We start from the raw sequence: 19,733 nt of genomic DNA, 5'->3' as shown, positions 1-19,733 counted from the left end.
AGTGAGAATTTTGATAAAAGAAATTAGGGTTTGAAACCCTATGAATAGCCTGTGAATAGCCAGTCGTTAGTAGCTATAATGCAGACAAAAGAAATGCATATTTAGATCCATAATAACCAGTCTGGAGAGGTGTGAATGTGTACAGGGGAGACTGACACTGAATGGGGCACCACAAAACAATAGAGACAATAGACTGAATAGATGACTCAGAGGATGACTAAACATCAGTTTGCTAATAGAGTCTAATCAAAATAAAGTAATTTGACATGATCTTGAAAAACATTTAACTAAATACAGAGTTTTATACTTATCATTTTCAGATTTTAAATATAAAATGGTCAGACATGTGGCTTTAGCTGCAGTGCATTTCTAGATTGCTCCAGGGCCAACTTCCATTTTATTTTCATAAAGATGTTTCATAAAAATAAATTTCTAATAACTTTACAAAATTTTGAAGCTATTTAAAATTGTTTTTTTCATTATGACAATAATTCATTCTACATTTACAATAAACAACCAGGTGTCAGCTTTCAAATGAGATCATACTTGTGCTTTTAGTGCAAAGGGTTCATGAACTGTATCTGTTTCAGTTTGGGTATGTGATTTCTGGGGATTTTTCAAAAGTGGGCTTGAAGCTTAACAGGTTAAAAACAAAGTAAAAAAAATTGCTTGCGATTCATTCTTTTTCAGTTTCAAAGATAATTTATTCAAGTTCAATTTTTTATTTTCATTAGTTTCTTGAAAATTTACGTTTATTATTATCGGCACAAAAATAAATTCATACTATTGATAATCCTTGCATTCTTTCTTGTGTGACACACCTGAATGAAAGGCTCATTATTATGCGGGTCATTGTCTTCTCAGGTGAGAACCACCTAATTATTCAAGAGGGGGTTGGGCCGTTCATCCCTCCACGCATATTGCCTTTCCAAATTTTTTTTTTTTTTTTTTACAATTTAAAACAATCTATTGTTTTATGTGAATGATAAGGCAGGATGATTTTCAGATCATTTTGAAGCAAAAACTCTAGGCGACAACATCCATTAGTCAAAAGTCTTGTGGACACATATTTAGTATGTGTTTTGTGGCCTTATATTAGAAACTTTAATTTGTAGTTTTTCAATAACCATGCATAAACAGTATTCTCTCAAAAATACAAACATGTACATACATGTTGCTCGCATATTATGGTAGCCCTGTTTGTGCTAAATAGAGTGCAATTTCACCTGTGCCATTAATATGTTTATAAGCAACTAAAAAAAGCACAAATGTCTGGGCATGTCAAAACATCTCAAGGACCCCGAAAACACCTTAGACCCCAGAGGGTTAACTGAGACTTAAGTGTTTGTAGATGTTTAAAAGGCTGTTGTGTCGACCTTGATTTATTTCAATATTGAGGTGTTCAGTTTTATTTTGATTTTAGAAAATAAACGTCCCGGGTTACGTATGTAACCCTAGTTCCCCGAAGGGACGGACGCTGCGTGTAATCGCAGTGGGAACGCCCCCAGCGTGACGCGTCTGAAGCATGAATGAAATCAGTCAATGGAGAGAATGAGCGTACGGCGAGTGACGTCATAGACCAGGAAGCTATAAATATCCCCTGAGCACACAACACGCCAGCTTAAAAGTTACTGAAGCAGCGACCCCAGGGGATGCCGAGAGTATGGCAGGACACGCAGCGTCCGTCCCTTCGGGGAACTAGGGTTACATACGTAACCCGGGACGTTCCCCTTCAGGGACTACCGCTGCGTGTAATCGCAGTGGGAACGCAATACCCACATCCCCATACGACCAAATCCCCGTCGTGTGTCATTAGGAGACACAAGCCGACGAGAGAACCTGAGCCCCGGGAGTGGAGCTAAGGTCAAGGGAATAAAATCTGACGAAAGTGTGCGGTGAGGACCAGCCTGCCGCATCACAAACGTCCTGAAGAGAAGCTCCTGAAAGAAGAGCTGTAGAGGCAGCCATACTCCTGGTGGAATGAGCCCTTACAGCCAAAGGTGAAGGCTGATGGGCCGAACCGTAAGCAAGCGAGATGGCCTCGACCACCCACTTGCTCATCCTTTGCTTAGATGCAGGACACCCTCTCTTAGGTGACCCAAAACAGACAAACAGTTGTTCCGATCTCCTCCACAGAGCAGCTCTGTGGACATACGCATCTAAAGCCCTAACAGGGCACAGCAAATTAAGTTTCCTCTGGTCTGACGTCAGAAAAGGCAGAGGACAGAAAGCCTGCAGAACTATAGGTCTAACTAAAGTGGTTGGCACCTTAGGAACATAACCTGGTCTCGGACAGAGAAAGGCCTTAACCATACCAGGAGCAAATTCCAGGCACGAGGGAGCCACCGAAAGTGCTTGAATATCACCAATCCTTTTTAGAGATGAGATAGCAAGAAGAAGGATAGTCTTAAGAGTAAGAAACTTTTCCGAAACTTCCTCGATGGGCTCGAAAGGAGCAAGGGAGAGACCTTCTAAGACGATGGCCAGATCCCAAGCTGGTACCCTTGTACGAACTGCAGGCCTCAGCCTCAGGGTGCCACGAAGGAAGCGAGATATAAGTGGGTGTTTCCCGAGGGAACCTCCACTTGAAGGGGTGTGGTAAGCAGCTAAGGCCGCCACATACACCTTCAGTGTGGAGTGGGATAACCCTGTGGAGAGACGGTCCTGCAGGAAATCCAGCACTGTACCAACCGGGCAGTTAACTGGGTCCTGCTGGCGCTCTCCACACCAAGAGGTGAAAAGTTTCCACCTCGCGGCATATAACTTCCTCGTGGAGGGAGCTCTGGATTGGAGGATGGTCTCAACGACCTCAGCCGAGAGACCAGAATCTATGAGCTGGGCCCCCTCAGAGGCCAAGCCCACAGCCTCCATAGCAGAAACCAAGGATCTTTCCACATAACCAGGGCGCGATGACACCGTCGCGAACTCATGATCATGCGAAGCGGATTTCCCCTCGGGGAGAATCCCCTGGTTCTGAGCCACCACTGTAACGGTCTCATGTGCAGGAGGCCAAAAGGTATCACGTTGGACGCAGCCGCCATGAGACCCAACAGTCTCTGGAACTGTTTTACAGTGGATGACCGGCCTAGCTTGACTTGATGTACTGCGGCGAGAATCGAAGCAACACGAGCAGGTGACAATTGTGCCTGCATCGTCGTCGAATCCCACACTACACCGAGAAAAGTGGTTCTCTGTAATGGAGAAAGAACACTCTTCTTGGCGTTGAGTCTCAACCCCAACCTCTTGATGTGAGCAAGAACGACATCTCGATGCCGAACCGCCTGATGTTCCGATTGAGCTAGAATTAACCAATCGTCTATATAGTTCAGAATACGGATGCCCTGCAGCCTGAGCGGAGCTATAGCTGCATCCATACACTTCGTGAACGTGCGGGGTGACAGTGCTAGGCCAAACGGAAGAACCCGATATTGGTACGCTTCGCCCCCGAAAGCGAACCTCAGGAACTTCCTGTGTTGAGGGAGGATAGATACATGAAAGTAAGCGTCCTTTAGATCTATCGTGACAAACCAGTCCTCGGATCTGATTTGTGACACGATCTGCTTGAGAGTGAGCATCTTGAACTTGAGCTTCCCTACAGTGTGATTTAAGACACGCAGATCTAGAATGGGACGCAGCCCTCCATCTTTTTTCGGAACGATGAAGTACCGGCTGTAGTATCCTAACTCCCTGCTGGGTGGAGGAACCGGTTCTATAGCCCCTTTTTGCAGCAGAGTTTTTACCTCCTGTTCTAATACCAGAGCCTGCTCGGGGCCTACCACAGTGGGCAGAACCCCTCTGAACCGAGGTGGACGCGTTCTGAACTGAATAGCGTACCCGTTCTTTATAATATTCAGGACCCACTGAGAAACATTGGGAAGCATTTCCCATTCCGCCAGGAACTCTACTAAGGGAACCAGCCTCTCGAGGCTGGCCTCTGGATGAACATCCCGAGTGACAGACACAGCGCCCTGTAACATACTGGCAGGAAACAGCTGGTCTGAACACTCCACAACCCTCCTCGGAGGGGGCGAGCGTCCCTCGGGAAATCGCTCGCTGAGTCTCTCTACGCCCTGTGTAGGCAGGGTTAGTAGAACAGACCCCTGAGGGCATCGGGAAAGACAAGGCACCGTGTTCTTGTGCGGTGAACTCAAGTCTCTCCCGATGGGGACCACCCTCAGAGTCCTGACGTTCAGCCCGTCAGGACTTTTTCGACGCGGCCTTCCTGGCGACAATGACTGTCCTCAGATCAGTCCTGCCCCGAGACGGCCGCGCCGGAGAGCGCCCCGCCTCGTCCCTCCAGTTTCCCTGCGGGGGGGCACGAGACGCGACACTCCGCTTCTGCTGTGCTCTTTTTGAAGAGGAAGAACTCGACGGCTGGGACTGCCCTTTTCGCTCAGCAGCCCCAGTGACACGTATTTTGAGAGGGATAAATTTAGAAAAAGCAGCCGCCTGTTTTTTCTCTTCCTGGAACCTCTCCGTGACCGAGTGAAGAGCGTCACCGAAGAGGCCCGCAGGCGAAACAGGAGCATTTAAAAGGAGAGACTTATCTTTTTCCTTCATCGATGTCTGACTCAACCATAAGTGCCTTTCTGTGGCCACCATGGCTGCCATAGATCGACCAATAGATTTAGCGGACTCTCTGGTGGCACGCAGAGGATAGATAGCAGTCTGCCTAAGTTCGCTAATCATATCAGCCGAAATTTCACCCCCCTCAGAAACATCTTTGAGCAGGTCGGCCTGATAAGCCTGCATAATAGCCATCGTATGCAAACACGCAGCCGCCTGCCCAGCCGCCGAGTAAGCCTTCCCCACCAGCACAGAGGTATTCTTTAGTGGTCTAGATGGAAGAGCCGGCGCTTTAAGTGAAACCGAAGAAGCAGGAGAGAGAGATAGCTCGCGAGCGTCTCCTCCGCCTTCGGCATCGTCACATAACCAGCAGATTTAGCACCAAAAATGTTACCATAAGCATTTGACTGATTCGTGTAAATTCTGCTAGAAACCGGTCTAACCCAGGTCTTTGAAACCTCAGCATGAAGATCTGGGAAGAACGGTAAGCACCGGCGAGAAGGTTGAGGTCGTGCAGACAGAAATCTATCTAGTTTGCTTTTAATTTTAGAATCCTGTCTATCAGCTGGCCACTCGATACTGAGCCTTTCAACAGCCCGAGATAACACATCCATCAAACCTTCTTCATTTGCAGTATAATGTGTCACACTAGTTCCCTCTGATGCAAAACTTTCGACATCCAGATCCTCAGAACTGGATAATCTTAATTCCACATCATCATATGCCTCCACCTGGGCAGAAGTAACCGCCGCAGCGCGTGCTTCCGAAGCCGGGTGAGAGGCACCGGATCCCGCCGGAGAAAGCTGAGATAGGGCGGGGCCCGTCTCAACATCGCCGGTGAGATCCATCTGCGAACCCCAAGTCAAGCGCCGCCGCTCTGCCTCAACAGAAGCGGGACCCGAGCCTTGGGGAGCTCGCAGCAAACCACTCTCCTCAAAGAGCGATCGCCGCGAGCGCAGAGTTCTAAGAGGAAAGCGTTCGCAATGCTGACAGTCGACTCCCTCAAGAGCCGACTGGGCATGCTGAACACCCAAACAAGCCACACATAACTCGTGTGAATCCCCACCCGTGATGTATCGAGTACAGGGGGGAACACACTTCCTATACTGCTCGCTCATATTGTTTTTTTTATATATATATATATATATATAGTGATAAACTCCTGACAGAACAGACAAACACAATCGACAGATTCAGACACACGCACAGAGCTGCTGAAGTGACAAAGGCTGGCGTGTTGTGTGCTCAGGGGATATTTACAGCTTCCTGGTCTATGACGTCACTCGCCGTACGCTTATTCTCTCCATTGACTGATTTCATTCATGCTTCAGACGCGTCACGCTGGGGGCGTTCCCACTGCGATTACACGCGGCGGTAGTCCCTGAAGGGGAACTTGTGATTTCTCTCCTCACAAATCAACTGTTTTTCACTGGCATGTCTCTTTGGTGTTGAGCACTAGTTCATCTTTGAGCCTACACTGTAACTGTAAAAAATACTATAAAATTTACAGTAACTTAATGGCAATTTTGGTTGCCAGTAATACTGTAAAATTTACAAGAGTACTGTAAACCATTAACTACAATTGTACCTGTGACGAGGGTCCCGAGCACTCATCAGCGTTGCCCTGGGGAAAGATGCGAAACACCTGTGCCCACTCATTATGGCTTGATCGGCCACACCTGTCACCAATTTCCCCCACTGCCATATAAGCAGCATGAGGCTGAACAACGAGGAGACTGGTCACTCAGCAAGTCACTCTTTACTCTTCACATACTTGTTAATAAATACACCCTCTGGGGTAATTAATTTGAGCTCTCCTTGTCGCGTGATACTTCCACCTAGTGATGGCCAAATGAAGCTTTTGTGAAGCACTGAACCACTTGAGCCAATTGGTTCGAAAATGGGTTCATTACTCGAAGCTTCAGTTGCAGCGACCTCTCCTGGCGAAAAGCAAGGCTGCAGTCAAATTAATCAGTGAGCAGTATTGGAGAAACTACTTTAGTTCTGAAGCATCTTTGCTAAGATCACCCTTGGATTTTTAACTATATTTCCTTTGAAAACTCTTTGATGCACACGCTAATGCTGAGCATAATGTTCTATTTACAAATAAAAATTGATAAATGTATGTTTTGTGTTATTTAGGAGAGAGTGCTGGGAAAATATGGCATAGGTTGGGTGTGCTTGTGTAACTATGGCAGGGGGTGGGTGATTTTTGGGATGGGGAACACTCAAAGATTTTTATTGAGGTACATTATTTTTTCAACAGTTTTTGGACTGAGTCGGTTTCTTTTTTTGCTCACAACCTCTCCAGACTTGGAAAACACTCGCTCACAAGGAACAGATGATGCTGGCGAACATAAATTTTTTTTTGCAAGATTAAACAGATGAGGGTACACATTTTGATGGTTTTGTACATTGTACAATTGTACATTGTTTAGAGTGGTTATAAAGACTAAAAGGCGCTCAAAACTGTTTCAACCTATCACCTGTCAGAATCGAGACGCGCCGTTCCAGTGAATCACCTGATTGGACCGCAAACCAGTCAGATGATTCATTCAGGCAATGAAGCACTTGCTGCTTCGGACGTCATATGTCACATGATTTTTTTCGCACCAAAGCAAGCTTTGAAGCAGTGGTTCTCTAGGTTTGTAGTTCAGGGTTTCGAAGCACGTATCGAAGCTTCAGCGTCACACTGCCATCACTACTTCCACCCCGTCACAACCGTAAAAACACAGCACACTGCTGTATATATATGTACAGGTCCTTCTCAAAAATTTAGCATATTGTGATAAAGTTAATTATTTTCCATAATGTAATGATAAAAATTAAACTTTCATATATTTTAGATTCATTGCACACCAACTGAAATATTTCAGGTCTTTTATTGTTTTAATACTGATGATTTTGGCATACAGCTCATGAAAACCCAAAATTCCTGTCTCAAAAAATTAGCATATCATGAAAAGGGTCTCTAAACAAGCTATTAACCTAATCATCTGAATCAACTAATTAACTCTAAACACCTGCAAAAGATTCCTGAGGCTTTTAAAAACTCCCAGCCTGTTTCATTACTCTAAACCGCAATCATGGGTTAGACTGCCGACCTGACTGCTGTCCAGAAAGCCATCATTGACACCCTCAAGCAAGAGGGTAAGACAGAAAGAAATTTCTGAACAAATAGGCTGTTCCCAGAGTGCTGTATCAAGGCACCTCAGTGGGAAGTCTGTGGGAAGGAAAAAGTGTGGCAAAAAAACGCTGCACAACGAGAAGAGGTGACCGGACCCTGAGGAAGATTGTGGAGAAGGACCGATTCCAGACCTTGGGGGACCTGCGGAAGCAGTGGACTGAGTCTGGAGTAGAAACATCCAGAGCCACCGTGCACAGGCGTGTGCAGGACATGGGCTACAGGTGCCGCATTCCCCAGGTCAAGCCACTTTTGAACCAGAAACAGCGGCAGAAGCGCCTGACCTGGGCTACAGAGAAGCAGCACTGGACTGTTGCTCAGTTTTGCATGTCATTCGGAAATCAAGGTGCCAGAGTCTGGAGGAAGACTGGGGAGAAGGAAATGCCAAAATGCCTGAAGTCCAGTGTCAAGTACCCACAGTCAGTGATGGTCTGGGGTGCCATGTCAGCTGCTGGTGTTGGTGCACTGTGTTTTATCAAGGGCAGGGTCAATGCAGCTAGCTATCAGGAGATTTTGGAGCACTTCATGCTTCCATCTGCTGAAAAGCTTTATGGAGATGAAGATTTCATTTTTCAGCACGACCTGGCACCTGCTCACAGTGCCAAAACCACTGGTAAATGGTTTACTGACCATGGTATTACTGTGCTCAATTGGCCTGCCAACTCTCCTGACCTGAACCCCATAGAGAATCTGTGGGATATTGTGAAGAGAAAGTTGAGAGACGCAAGACCCAACACTCTGGATGAGCTTAAGGCCGCTATCGAAGCATCCTGGGCCTCCATAACACCTCAGCAGTGCCACAGGCTGATCGCCTCCATGCCACGCCGCATTGAAGCAGTCATTTCTGCAAATGGATTCCCGACCAAGTATTGAGTGCATAACTGAACATAATTATTTGAAGGTTGACTTTTTTTTTTTTGTATTAAAAACACTTCTTTTATTAGTCGGATGAAATATGCTAATTTTTTGAGACAGGAATTTTGGGTTTTCATGAGCTGTATGCCAAAATCATCAGTATTAAAACAATAAAAGACCTGAAATATTTCAGTTGGTTTGCAATGAATCTAAAATATATGAAAGTTTAATTTTTATCATTACATTATGGAAAATAATGAACTTTATCACAATATGCTAATTTTTTGAGAAGGACCTGTATATGCTGTAAAATTGTCTTTACAGCCGCAACTCTAATATTATAGTCGAAATGTTTTTGAATGGAAGTGGAATTCAAGAGCAACTATGAACTTACATGTACTGCTATACATTTTACAGTAAATTAGAGCATTTGCTGAGGAATTCAATTCACTAACTACAGTTGAGATTGTTCACTCCTGTGATAGTGTAAACATACATTTGCTGTAAGTTTCAGCCTGTTTGTCAAATAAAACTCACAATCACAGGTTTTCATAAATATAACAAATTTATTGAGCAATAATGGCTGTTTAACATAAGCACCAGATTCCAAAATATATTTTGAAAAAAAAAAAAAGGCGATTGCACATTAAATGAAAGGCTTTAGCCTTGGAAAGAACCACTGAGAACAGCAGCATTTAAAAGATTAGTTCACCTCAAAATGAAAATTTCCTGATAATTTACTCACCCCAATGCCATCCAAGATGTTCATGTTTTTCTTTCTTCAGTGGAAAAGAAATTAAGTTTTTTGAGGAAAACATTTCAGGAATTTTATCCACACAATGGACTTCAAGCGCAACCAACATGTTGAAGTCCAAATCAATGCAGTTTCAAAGGGCTCTGAAGAGCTTCAAACGGCTCTGCACGATCCCAGCTGAGGAATGGGGTCTTATCTAGCGAAACCATCGGTCATTTAAAAAATATATATATATATTAGGGCTGTCAAATGATTAAAAATTTTAATCAAATTAATCAGAATTTTCAGTGGATTAATCATGATTAATCACTATTTGCAATTACACCTGAATCCTAACCATTTTTTTTCTGAAATGCATACCAAAAGATAAATAACAGGACACAGATACATAATTTTCATATTATGTCTGTTTATTAACTGTTTATTAATTAATGGTGGTTTAAATCAAACTGAAACATACTACACACCATAATATTTGTCTTTGTAATGTCCAATCGCTTCCTCTTTGGCATTCCTCTTAACCAGGATGTACAATTTACAGTATTCAATTGAACACAAAGCAATAAATGTAGTCAAATCATAACAGTGGCCTACCACATTTTTGCACAATTTGAGTCATCTGTTGCGTTTTTATGTGGAAAAAAAACATTTTCAAGAAAACTTTTAAATCAAACCAAAGAACAATTTTTTACCTTTTTCCTCCATTCTTTAATCCAGTTGCTCAAAAATCCAGTTGCTAACTACTATAACATGTTGCACTGAAACTGGTCTTTTTGTTTGAACATCACCTTTCAAATCTACTGAGCTTCATCATTTTTCAGCCAGTTGCTGAGGCAAACTAACTTGTTCACATTTTCTGAAAGTAAAGCTGACCTTTTCTTGTTCACAATGTGACCTGCAACTGAGAAAAGTCGTTCACAGGGAACAGTGGTTGCAGGAGTGGCTAGATATTTGTGAGCTAGTGAGGCCAGCTTCTCATGGGCTCCTGAATGAGATGCCCACCACGTCAAGGGGCAGTCCTCCAATTTAATGGTGGGCTCTGCTCTGTACCTCTGTATGGCAGGTTGGACCTCTTCATCTTCTGATTCTGAATCAGCCCATTTGCAGAAGGCTGATTTTCTTCCTGGGTGGCCCATCATCATGTGTCTGTGAAGACTTTCTGGGTGATTCTTGTTGCAGCATCCCTGCAAGTGTGGTCCACACCTCTTCCCTGTCTGTTTTGGGCAGGCATTTCAAGTCTTTGAAACGAGGATCCAAAACTGTAGCAATCTGGAGCCATGCATTGTTGAGCTGTTCTTGACGGGATGCTAGGTCCTCCTTGAACTTGGTCTTGAATCTCACCACATATGCAGGGTCCTCATCACAGGCTTCCATCTTGAGACGCAAGTGGCAGAGAGAAGGTAGTACCACAGAACAGGAGACATAGGCCTCTCCACCCAGGAGCTCAGTTACATACCTACGCACACAAACACACACATGCAAGTCAAGTCAAGTCATCTTCATTTATATAGCGCTTTTAACAATGGAGATTGTTTCAAAGCAGCTTTACAGAGAAAAACATACAATTTACAGTAACAGAGATTGTCACATGCACATGCACTGTCACATGCACACAGAGACAGTGTATTATTAGAACAGTGGTTATCAACATATTATTATTATTATAATTATTGTTATTATTATTATCATCATTATTATTTTTTACATACATGTTATTGATATTTGACTTGGTTTAATTCATTCCAGAAAATAATCAAAGCAATGTTATTTGATAAGTTACAGACTGATTTACCTGCATGGCTCTAGAAGTGTCTCCAGCCTCTGCAGTTTATCTCACTCTGCTGCGATCGGCAAAACGAGTTTGTGCTCCTGATTGTCCAGGGCTGCGATGACAGCCTCTTTATTTCTGCTCACGCGCTTGACCATTTCCAGCGTCGAATTCCAACGTGTCGGAACATCCTGGATCAATGGCTCTTCCTTCTTCCCCAGACTGACTTGTTGTGCTTGAAACTCCGCAGCATTTGCTGGGCTGTGCTTAAAATGACCGACAACTTTGCGAGCCTTGGCCAAAGCATTTACAAAGCCGCTGTCAGCAAGACTCACTGTGACACTTCTCTGCACCATGTGAGCGACACAGTTCATGTGTTCATAGCGTGTAAGTCGAATTGCGGCAACCATGTTGCGTGCACTGTCAGTCCCAATGGTTGTCGTCTTGCCCTCGATGTCCCACTTACGTGCAACAGACAGGAACTGTTCTTTACAAGCCTCCGCAAAATGGCGCTCCTCAGTTTTTAATATAGTCAGCGCAAAAGACTTCAGTTCCCACGTGTCACTGATGAAATGTGCAGTTACTCCGAGGTAATTGTTGTTACTCACTGATGTCCAATGGTCTCCTGTCAGGGCGATATGATTCACTTGAGCCAAGATCTCTTTCCTTTTTCCTTTTTCGTTTTCATAGAGCTCGTGGATTTTCGTCATAACTGTGGCTCTTGACGGTGGCTTATAGAATGAGTCTTGAGACGCCACTTGCAAAACATCAAGGAAAACTTTGTCTTCTACAATGCTAATGGGTCTACAATCCTTTGCAATCCATTTTGCTATTGTGTTGGTCAAATTATCTGAGGTTGATTTTGTTAATGGCCTGTGAACATTCAGCGTGGTCTGGCGCAAGCCACTTGCTGAACCTGACGGCCCAGCAAACGCATGTTTGGCGTTGACATGGTACCTCAAGCTTGAACAGCTCCGGTGAAATTGAAACTCCTTGTTACAAATCTTGCAAATAACCTTGTACTTGTTAACAGTACCATCATCATTCTTTTTATATTTGAATCCGTCAATAGGCCCACTTTGCTCACCTTGCTCCATCTCGCCGCTAGCTCTCAACCACTTTCCTGATCTGAATAATTTGTCACACTGCGCATGCGTGAAATGCGTTAAAAAAATTGACGTAATTAACAACAGACAACTAATTAACGCCGTTAACGCGCTATTTTTGACAGCCCTAATATATATATATGTATATACACTTTTTAACCAAATACCTGTCTTGTACCATCTCTGAGATGTGCTATGTATCACTTCATCAAGTTGGAAAGGTCATGAAAAAAAAAAAAAATTTAATAATAAAAATGTATTAAAAAATAATAAATTAAAACAAAGATGTCGGACGATTTTGAAGTTGGAGGAGAAAATTAGATACATTTTTCGCCCTTCCCTACCCTTTTGAACCGGAGTACACAGACAAATAACTGATGACGTAATGCCTGGCGCGTCGCAGACCAGCACAAGACGAACAATTGTGGTTAAAAAGTATATAATTGTTTGTTTTTGTTTTTCGAAAATGACCGATCGTTTCGCTAGATTTGAAACTGCATTGATTTGGACTTCAACAATTTGGTTACCGTTGAAGTCCATTGTGTGGAGAAAAATCCTGGAATGTTTTCCTCAATCTTAATTTCTTTTCCACTGAAGAAAGAAAGACATGAACATCTTGGATGGCATTGGGGTGAGTAAATTATCAGGAAATTTTCATTTTGAGATAAACTAATCTTTTAAATATCAACTATACAGGGAAAAGAAATGGTCTGAACTATACCTTTAATTTGTCTATAAAAATGGCAAGAATGTATATTAACTTGAACCTCAATCATGAACTTGGAAATCAGGTCAGGGTCTCTTGTATCAATTCCATTGGAATAATTTTGTTTAAATGGCAAGCCATTCAAAGTCCATTAGCTTTCGTAACAGTGTGCATACATGTGGGTTCATTCCATGCATTTTCTTGTCTCGCTTTCCAGCAGCAACTTTTGATCCAGTTTCCGGGTTAATGCCCACAAGTCCTCTGTAAAAAAAAACACACAACATCCAATTATAAAAAAAAAACAGTATACACCAACAATAAAATACAAAATTTGTCAGACAACTCATTAATTACATTTAATTTAAATTAATGAAGAGTTAGGGTCATATTTAATTTTATCAGAAATGTAAATATAAAAATATTTAGCCTTCCATGTTTACAATAAACAAAATGTACAGATTATATCATATTATATCATACAAAATGTATATATTATTATACGGATTATGTGCAGAATTTATAGATTCGTGTTTAGCATTTTTAAAAGCGCATTTCTAAAAATGTGGCTATAGAACATGTAAATCATTGCGCACTGCAATCTACTGCATCTAGTGCATTGTCTACAGGGAGCCTGCGTGATTATGGAGCTGTTAAATGATCTCCTTACCATATTTAAGATAAGGTAGAGTTGTACTGTATTGGATGGAGTGCAACCACATTTTGTAAAATGCAGTAAAATCAAGAATCTGTGATGTCAATTCTCTTTCAACTTTATTTAACTGAAGAAAAAAAAGTACTAACAAAAAGCAAGAAATTGTTGAATAATAATAAAACCAATTTTTAAAAAGTAATACATTTTTTCCCAATCAGTCTGTTATAATTCATAAATCAAAAAGTAGTCTAATTAAAAAAATAAAACCATCTATTGTCTTATTATTAAATAAAGCGAAGACATTTATTCATCCAAGTGCAGTGTGTTGTATTCGTGTTTTCTCCATGTTTTAAATATCATCAGCCGGCAGGTCAGATGCATAATGCAATGCGTCGTGACTCGTGTAATTTTTTTAAAACTCTATTTACAATAGTGTAAAAAGACAGGAATTTAGACCACGTAATCATTCGTCGATTGTGGCGCGCACCGATAATAAAAAATGACTGTACACGGCAGACTGTAGACGGAAGTTTTCTAATTCCCAGCGAAATAACAATATATAACCGGTCTTTAAGAACGTCTTGATCGACTGGGATACAACCACTCTCCTTGCCTCTCTCTCCGTCTTTTCCTGGCATTTCTGGTTCCCTGACTTATGTTTTCTTTTCCCCGACATTGAAATATTTTATCTCACTCACTTGAAATAAACGTGAAGCTTCCGCAAAGAAAAGTTCTCAGCAAGTGGCTTTGAGCCAAAGACGAACGAACACGTTCAATTAAGAGTGACATTTAAGAGATAATAATGTTGTACACTTATTATACCGATTGTTTTTACCACATAATTACGGGGACATATTGAATTGAGATTAATGTTTTAAATCTTACCTGTTACATCCATTTTGTAGGCCTACAGCGTACAAAACTCTTCCAGACAAGATGATCACAACAATATTATCAAACTCTGTAAACAATAAATCATCTGATTTTTATTTTCAATACAATCAAAAACGGAGACACAAGAGTCAAGACGGCAAGTTGTATTTGAATGAAATGAGAGAGCGCATGGATGTGCGCTGTGTTATAATGCGTTTCTATTGACGACGGTCATTATAAGGAAGGAACTGCCACTGAATAGAATCTTGCTTTAAAAAGTGCTCTGCTTGTTTTATTTGTTGTTTGAAAACGTTAGATTTATTAAATATAAAACTTTTTTTTAATGTTTTCAGTGTGAGCATAAGTTCTTTTTGAACACTTCATCTCGTTTTAACAAAACCGTGATACCCATACGGAAATGTAATATATGTACACATATGAAATATACATATTTTAAATATATACACATAGAAAGTGAAAAAATATATATATATATATCTGCCCATATATAAAACCTATTAGAAAATGGAACAATTTCATATATTGACTTATAAAACTTGCCCATATATTTTATGTATGTATAATAGTGGTTTATACATATATGTCACATTATATAAGTATCAATATACATGACATATATTTATTTGTATATATGTTCAATATACAAACTACACATATATGCATAGCATATTGCTTACATACATGTGACATATCTATATCCCTTATATATATTTTTATATAGTCTTAGTATATATTTTACATTTAAAATGAAATATATATATATATATTTTATAAATGTATATGGAATATATAAATGGCATATATAAAAACAGTGTGCACATATATTTTGAATATATGTTATGTTCTAATATTATGTATATTAATTGCAAAATATTTTTAATTAATGTATGATGTAAACTAAACAAATGTAAAAAACATGCTTTCATTAATTTCATACATATTTTTAAATATAGGTTATGGACGTGTGCTTACTTGCAATGCAATTAACATGACATGCCTAAGCCTAGTTAAATGTTAAATGGTGTAGTTAGCAACAAATAAGTAATACAGTAAAACAGTTAAAACATACAATTTTTATTAAAACAGTAATTTAAAAAGAAAAAATGTTACGCTGTGCAAAATTAGAAAACTACTGAACGCTCAACACACAACGTTATTGTACAAATACAATATTAGAACAAAACATAAAACAAGACAAGAACAGGAAAATCCACCAACAGGTACGATACAGCCTGTTCATTTTTTAAGTTTGAATCTTTTTGGATGTCCGCAGCTCAGTGACCTTCTGATTAATAGCCAGCCCTAGTTGGCCCCTGGTGGTTCCAGGACATTTCTGGATCACTGCATCTGTATAAAAGACAAAGAAAAGCATTTTAGTTATCTAAAGGCAGCCAAATTATAATCACCTAAAACACTAAATTAACACAGTACATACATTGTTTGGTAGATAACAAACTTCATGTTACTGAAATTTACAGTAGCACTTCATTGCAGTACACGAGATCCAGGGGGCGGAGTTGGATCCAGATCTAAGGGGTGGAGATGGGTAGGTTTAGGGGTGGGTTTAGGGATCAGGGGGTGGAGATGGTAGGTTTAGGTATATGTAAGGTGGGAGATCCAAACCCCCCCCCCTGGATTTTGTGTTCTGCAGTGAGGACCATCTCGAAATTTAAGCATTATTCCGAACCCAGTCTCACACCAAGCTGAAACTGATCAATTCTGATGGTTTTACTGTCACATCTGGTTTTACACAATTCAAGCCCAATTAACCAAGTAATATACATACTCATTATTGCATCAATTTTTATTCTGTCCAATGGCTCTTTTGTTTCCTCTGGGCTTGCATTTTTGGACTTGCCACCTAGGAAAGAGCAACATAATAGAGATTAGAATGAAATCAGAAAATTAACTCCTATCTTACTACTCAACCATACATGACATTTTTCATTCTGCTTCAGGAAAATAGGGATAATGTAAATAGTCCAACTCAAATTATTTATTAAGCATCATATTTCAATGTAAATGTGAATGAGTGTACATATGTCTGTAAATATGCAAGATAATATAATAGAGCATTTTTTTTTTTTTTGGCCTTTGACCCCTTACCCAAAGACTTCAGATATGATGTTCAATCTACATAATTACCAAAAAATTATAATAATTATACAGACACTTGCACACACTATGACCAATTACGTACCTCTGAGATTGCTCTTTAGAAGTGTCTCAATATCAAATACTCCAATGAGAAGCATCCGTGCCATGGTAGTGGGGCTGTTTGCATGGCTAGCTGACCACAACACATTTTTTGGCACATAAGCTCCTGAGCCCGGGTGAATTTCAAGCTGTGGGGAGAGGACAAATTACTAAATTACTAAATAAAAAATTGCTTTAACAAAAAGTTTTTAGGGGGCCTGATTCAATGTAGCTATGCATCACATACTTTCTATAAGTGGTGTAACAATGCATTGATGCAACGTGCAAAAAATTTATATTTATAGATTTAATAATACATATTAACATCTTTGTTTTCACATTTTTTGATGCAATGTCAGTTTATGCATTATCGTCAAACCGTGCATTCTTGTTTAAACTACCCTTTAGAAAGGCAACCAACAGTTTGAAGGTCCAAATCAATGCAGTTTCAGGGGCTCTACACAATCCCAGCCGAGGAATAAGGGTCTTATATTTAGGGAAACTGTCAGCCATTTAATGAAAAAATAAATACAAATGTATATACTTTTTAACCACAAATGCTCGAGTTCAGTGGTCTGCTTCTGCACGACATATCATCACCTTGCTTGTGACGCTTGTACCGACCCAGTGCCGGAAAACTCCAAACTGCATTTTCTCCTCCAACTTAAAAATTTGTCCGACATCGATGTTTTACATTTATTTTTGTAAAAGGCATTTGATTTAGTCTTTCCACGTTAGTTTTAACACTGGGTCGGTACTTTTCCAATGTGATAAAGTAATACGTTGTGCAGCAACAGAACCCCAAAGTCAAGCATTTGTGGTTAAAAAGTATATAAATGTTTTTATTTTAGAAAATGAGATGGTTTGACCCTTATGCCTCGGTTGGGATCGTGTAGAGCCTTTGAAGCCCTATGAAACTCCATTGATTTGGACCTTCAACCCATTGGTTGCAATTGAAGTCCATTATATAGAGAAATAAACGTGATTTGTTTTCAATTGAAGAAAGAAAGACATGGGGATGAATAAATTATCAAGAAATTTAAATTCTGAAGTGAACTAATCCTTTATAACTAGTTTGACAGATTCGCCAACAGCCAATTAATGATCATTACGATAAAACTTGTCCTTCGATAAAATTCTGGCAGTGTCTGAAATTTTGAGCCACTGTCCTGCAGTGTGACGACTTACAAGACGATTGTCAAATCAAGAACCAATAGGAGCACAGAACTAGATGACACCATTACAGCAACGATGACAACAACAGACCAACACAGGGAACATGTTGGAGAGCCAGGTGCTCCACACACGCCGCCATTGTTTTTTTTCTATTATGTTTTTCAGACAACCCATTATAAAAACAAAGGCTTCAGAATGTTGTGTTGTGCTAGCCGCCATTTTGTGCATGTATGCGGTTCTTTTTTGTGTTTTATTGGTATTTGAATTGGTTTTTAATAAGTCTTTACTGCCGTACCTTGCTGTTATAGCTGTTACTACAGTAGTGGTTTGGATAACAGCATACTCACAGTTTTCTGTATGCTGGAAGGTGATGCCAGTTCTTGTGGGCTCTGCTCCTTCACGTCAAGCCATTTCCCCAGCTTGCCCATCGTGCTGAGGAGGTTTGGCATTTCTAGGAAGCAAAACAGTAAAGAAAAAAAAAAGATTTTCAGTAGGGCAAACTTGTATGGATTTCTAAATTATAATATTTATCATCAACTAGTTTATAAAAAATTAGGATTTTTCTTAATTAACACTTACGACTGACAACATTTGTTTTTAGGTTCTCTAATTCCATTTTGAGGGCTTCATTTTCTGCCTTTAATTGTGCTATGATGTCTGGCAAAGGAGGATCAGGAGAAAGTGAGGCAGAAGATGCTGAGGCAGGTGAAGATGGACAGATAGGAACCGGTGGTGCAGAAGAAGGCGAGGCAGAAGATGGTGAGGTAGGTGAAGATGGAGCAGGCGATGATGAGGCAGGTGAAGGTGGAGCTGAGGGTGGTGCAGGTGGACAGATAGGAACCGGTGGTGCAGAAGAAGGCGAGGCAGAAGATGGTGAGGTAGGTGAAGATGGAGCAGGCGATGATGAGGCAGGTGAAGGTGGAGCTGAGGGTGGTGCAGGTGGACAGATAGGAACCGGTGGTGCAGAAGAAGGCGAGGCAGAAGATGGTGAGGTAGGTGAAGATGGAGCAGGCGATGATGAGGCAGGTGAAGGTGGAGCTGAGGGTGGTGCAGGTGGACAGATAGGAACCGGTGGTGCAGAAGAAGGCGAGGCAGAAGATGGTGAGGTAGGTGAAGATGGAGCAGGCGATGATGAGGCAGGTGAAGGTGGAGCTGAGGTTGGTGCAGGTGGACAGATAGGAACCGGTGGTGCAGAAGAAGGCGAGGCAGAAGATGGTGAGGTAGGTGAAGATGGAGCAGGCGATGATGAGGCAGGTGAAGGTGGAGCTGAGGGTGGTGCAGGTGGACAGATAGGAACCGGTGGTGCAGAAGAAGGCGAGGCAGAAGATGGTGAGGTAGGTGAAGATGGAGCAGGCGATGATGAGGCAGGTGAAGGTGGAGCTGAGGGTGGTGCAGGTGGACAGATAGGAACCGGTGGTGCAGAAGAAGGCGAGGCAGAAGATGGTGAGGTAGGTGAAGATGGAGCAGGCGATGATGAGGCAGGTGAAGGTGGAGCTGAGGTTGGTGCAGGTGGACAGATAGGAACCGGTGGTGCAGAAGAAGGTGAGGCAGAAGATGGTGAGGTAGGTGAAGATGGAGCAGGCGATGATGAGGCAGGTGAAGGTGGAGCTGAGGGTGGTGCAGGTGGACAGATAGGAACCGGTGGTGCAGAAGAAGGCGAGGCAGAAGATGGTGAGGTAGGTGAAGATGGAGCAGGCGATGATGAGGCAGGTGAAGGTGGAGCTGAGGGTGGTGCAGGTGGACAGATAGGAACCGGTGGTGCAGAAGAAGGCGAGGCAGAAGATGGTGAGGTAGGTGAAGATGGAGCAACTGAAGTTGTAGCAGAAGGGAATCGAGGTCCATGGTGTAATTTTATTTTCTCCAAAATCTCCCTGTC

At 41.5% G+C, this 19,733-nt stretch overlaps 1 protein-coding gene across 1 annotated transcript; it reads right to left on the bottom strand.

Moving 5' to 3' along the window:
- Positions 1-10,557: 10,557 nt before the first annotated feature.
- Positions 10,558-11,838, bottom strand: LOC130104617 (zinc finger BED domain-containing protein 4-like). The gene is made up of 2 exons (XM_056271248.1): positions 11,152-11,838; positions 10,558-10,815 (listed from the first exon to the last, which is right to left on the bottom strand). The coding sequence occupies exon 1, from the start codon at positions 11,835-11,837 to the stop codon at positions 11,193-11,195; it is 645 nt and encodes a 214-aa protein (XP_056127223.1). The 5' UTR covers position 11,838; the 3' UTR covers positions 10,558-10,815; positions 11,152-11,192.
- Positions 11,839-19,733: the final 7,895 nt, after the last annotated feature.

Source organism: Rhinichthys klamathensis, unplaced genomic scaffold (genome assembly GCF_029890125.1).
Source record: "Rhinichthys klamathensis goyatoka isolate OS25496 unplaced genomic scaffold, OSU_Roscu_1.1 h1tg000313l_1, whole genome shotgun sequence".
In the NCBI taxonomy this organism is placed as follows: Eukaryota; Metazoa; Chordata; class Actinopteri; order Cypriniformes; family Leuciscidae; genus Rhinichthys; species Rhinichthys klamathensis.
This window is presented reverse-complemented; position numbering and strand designations above follow the sequence as displayed.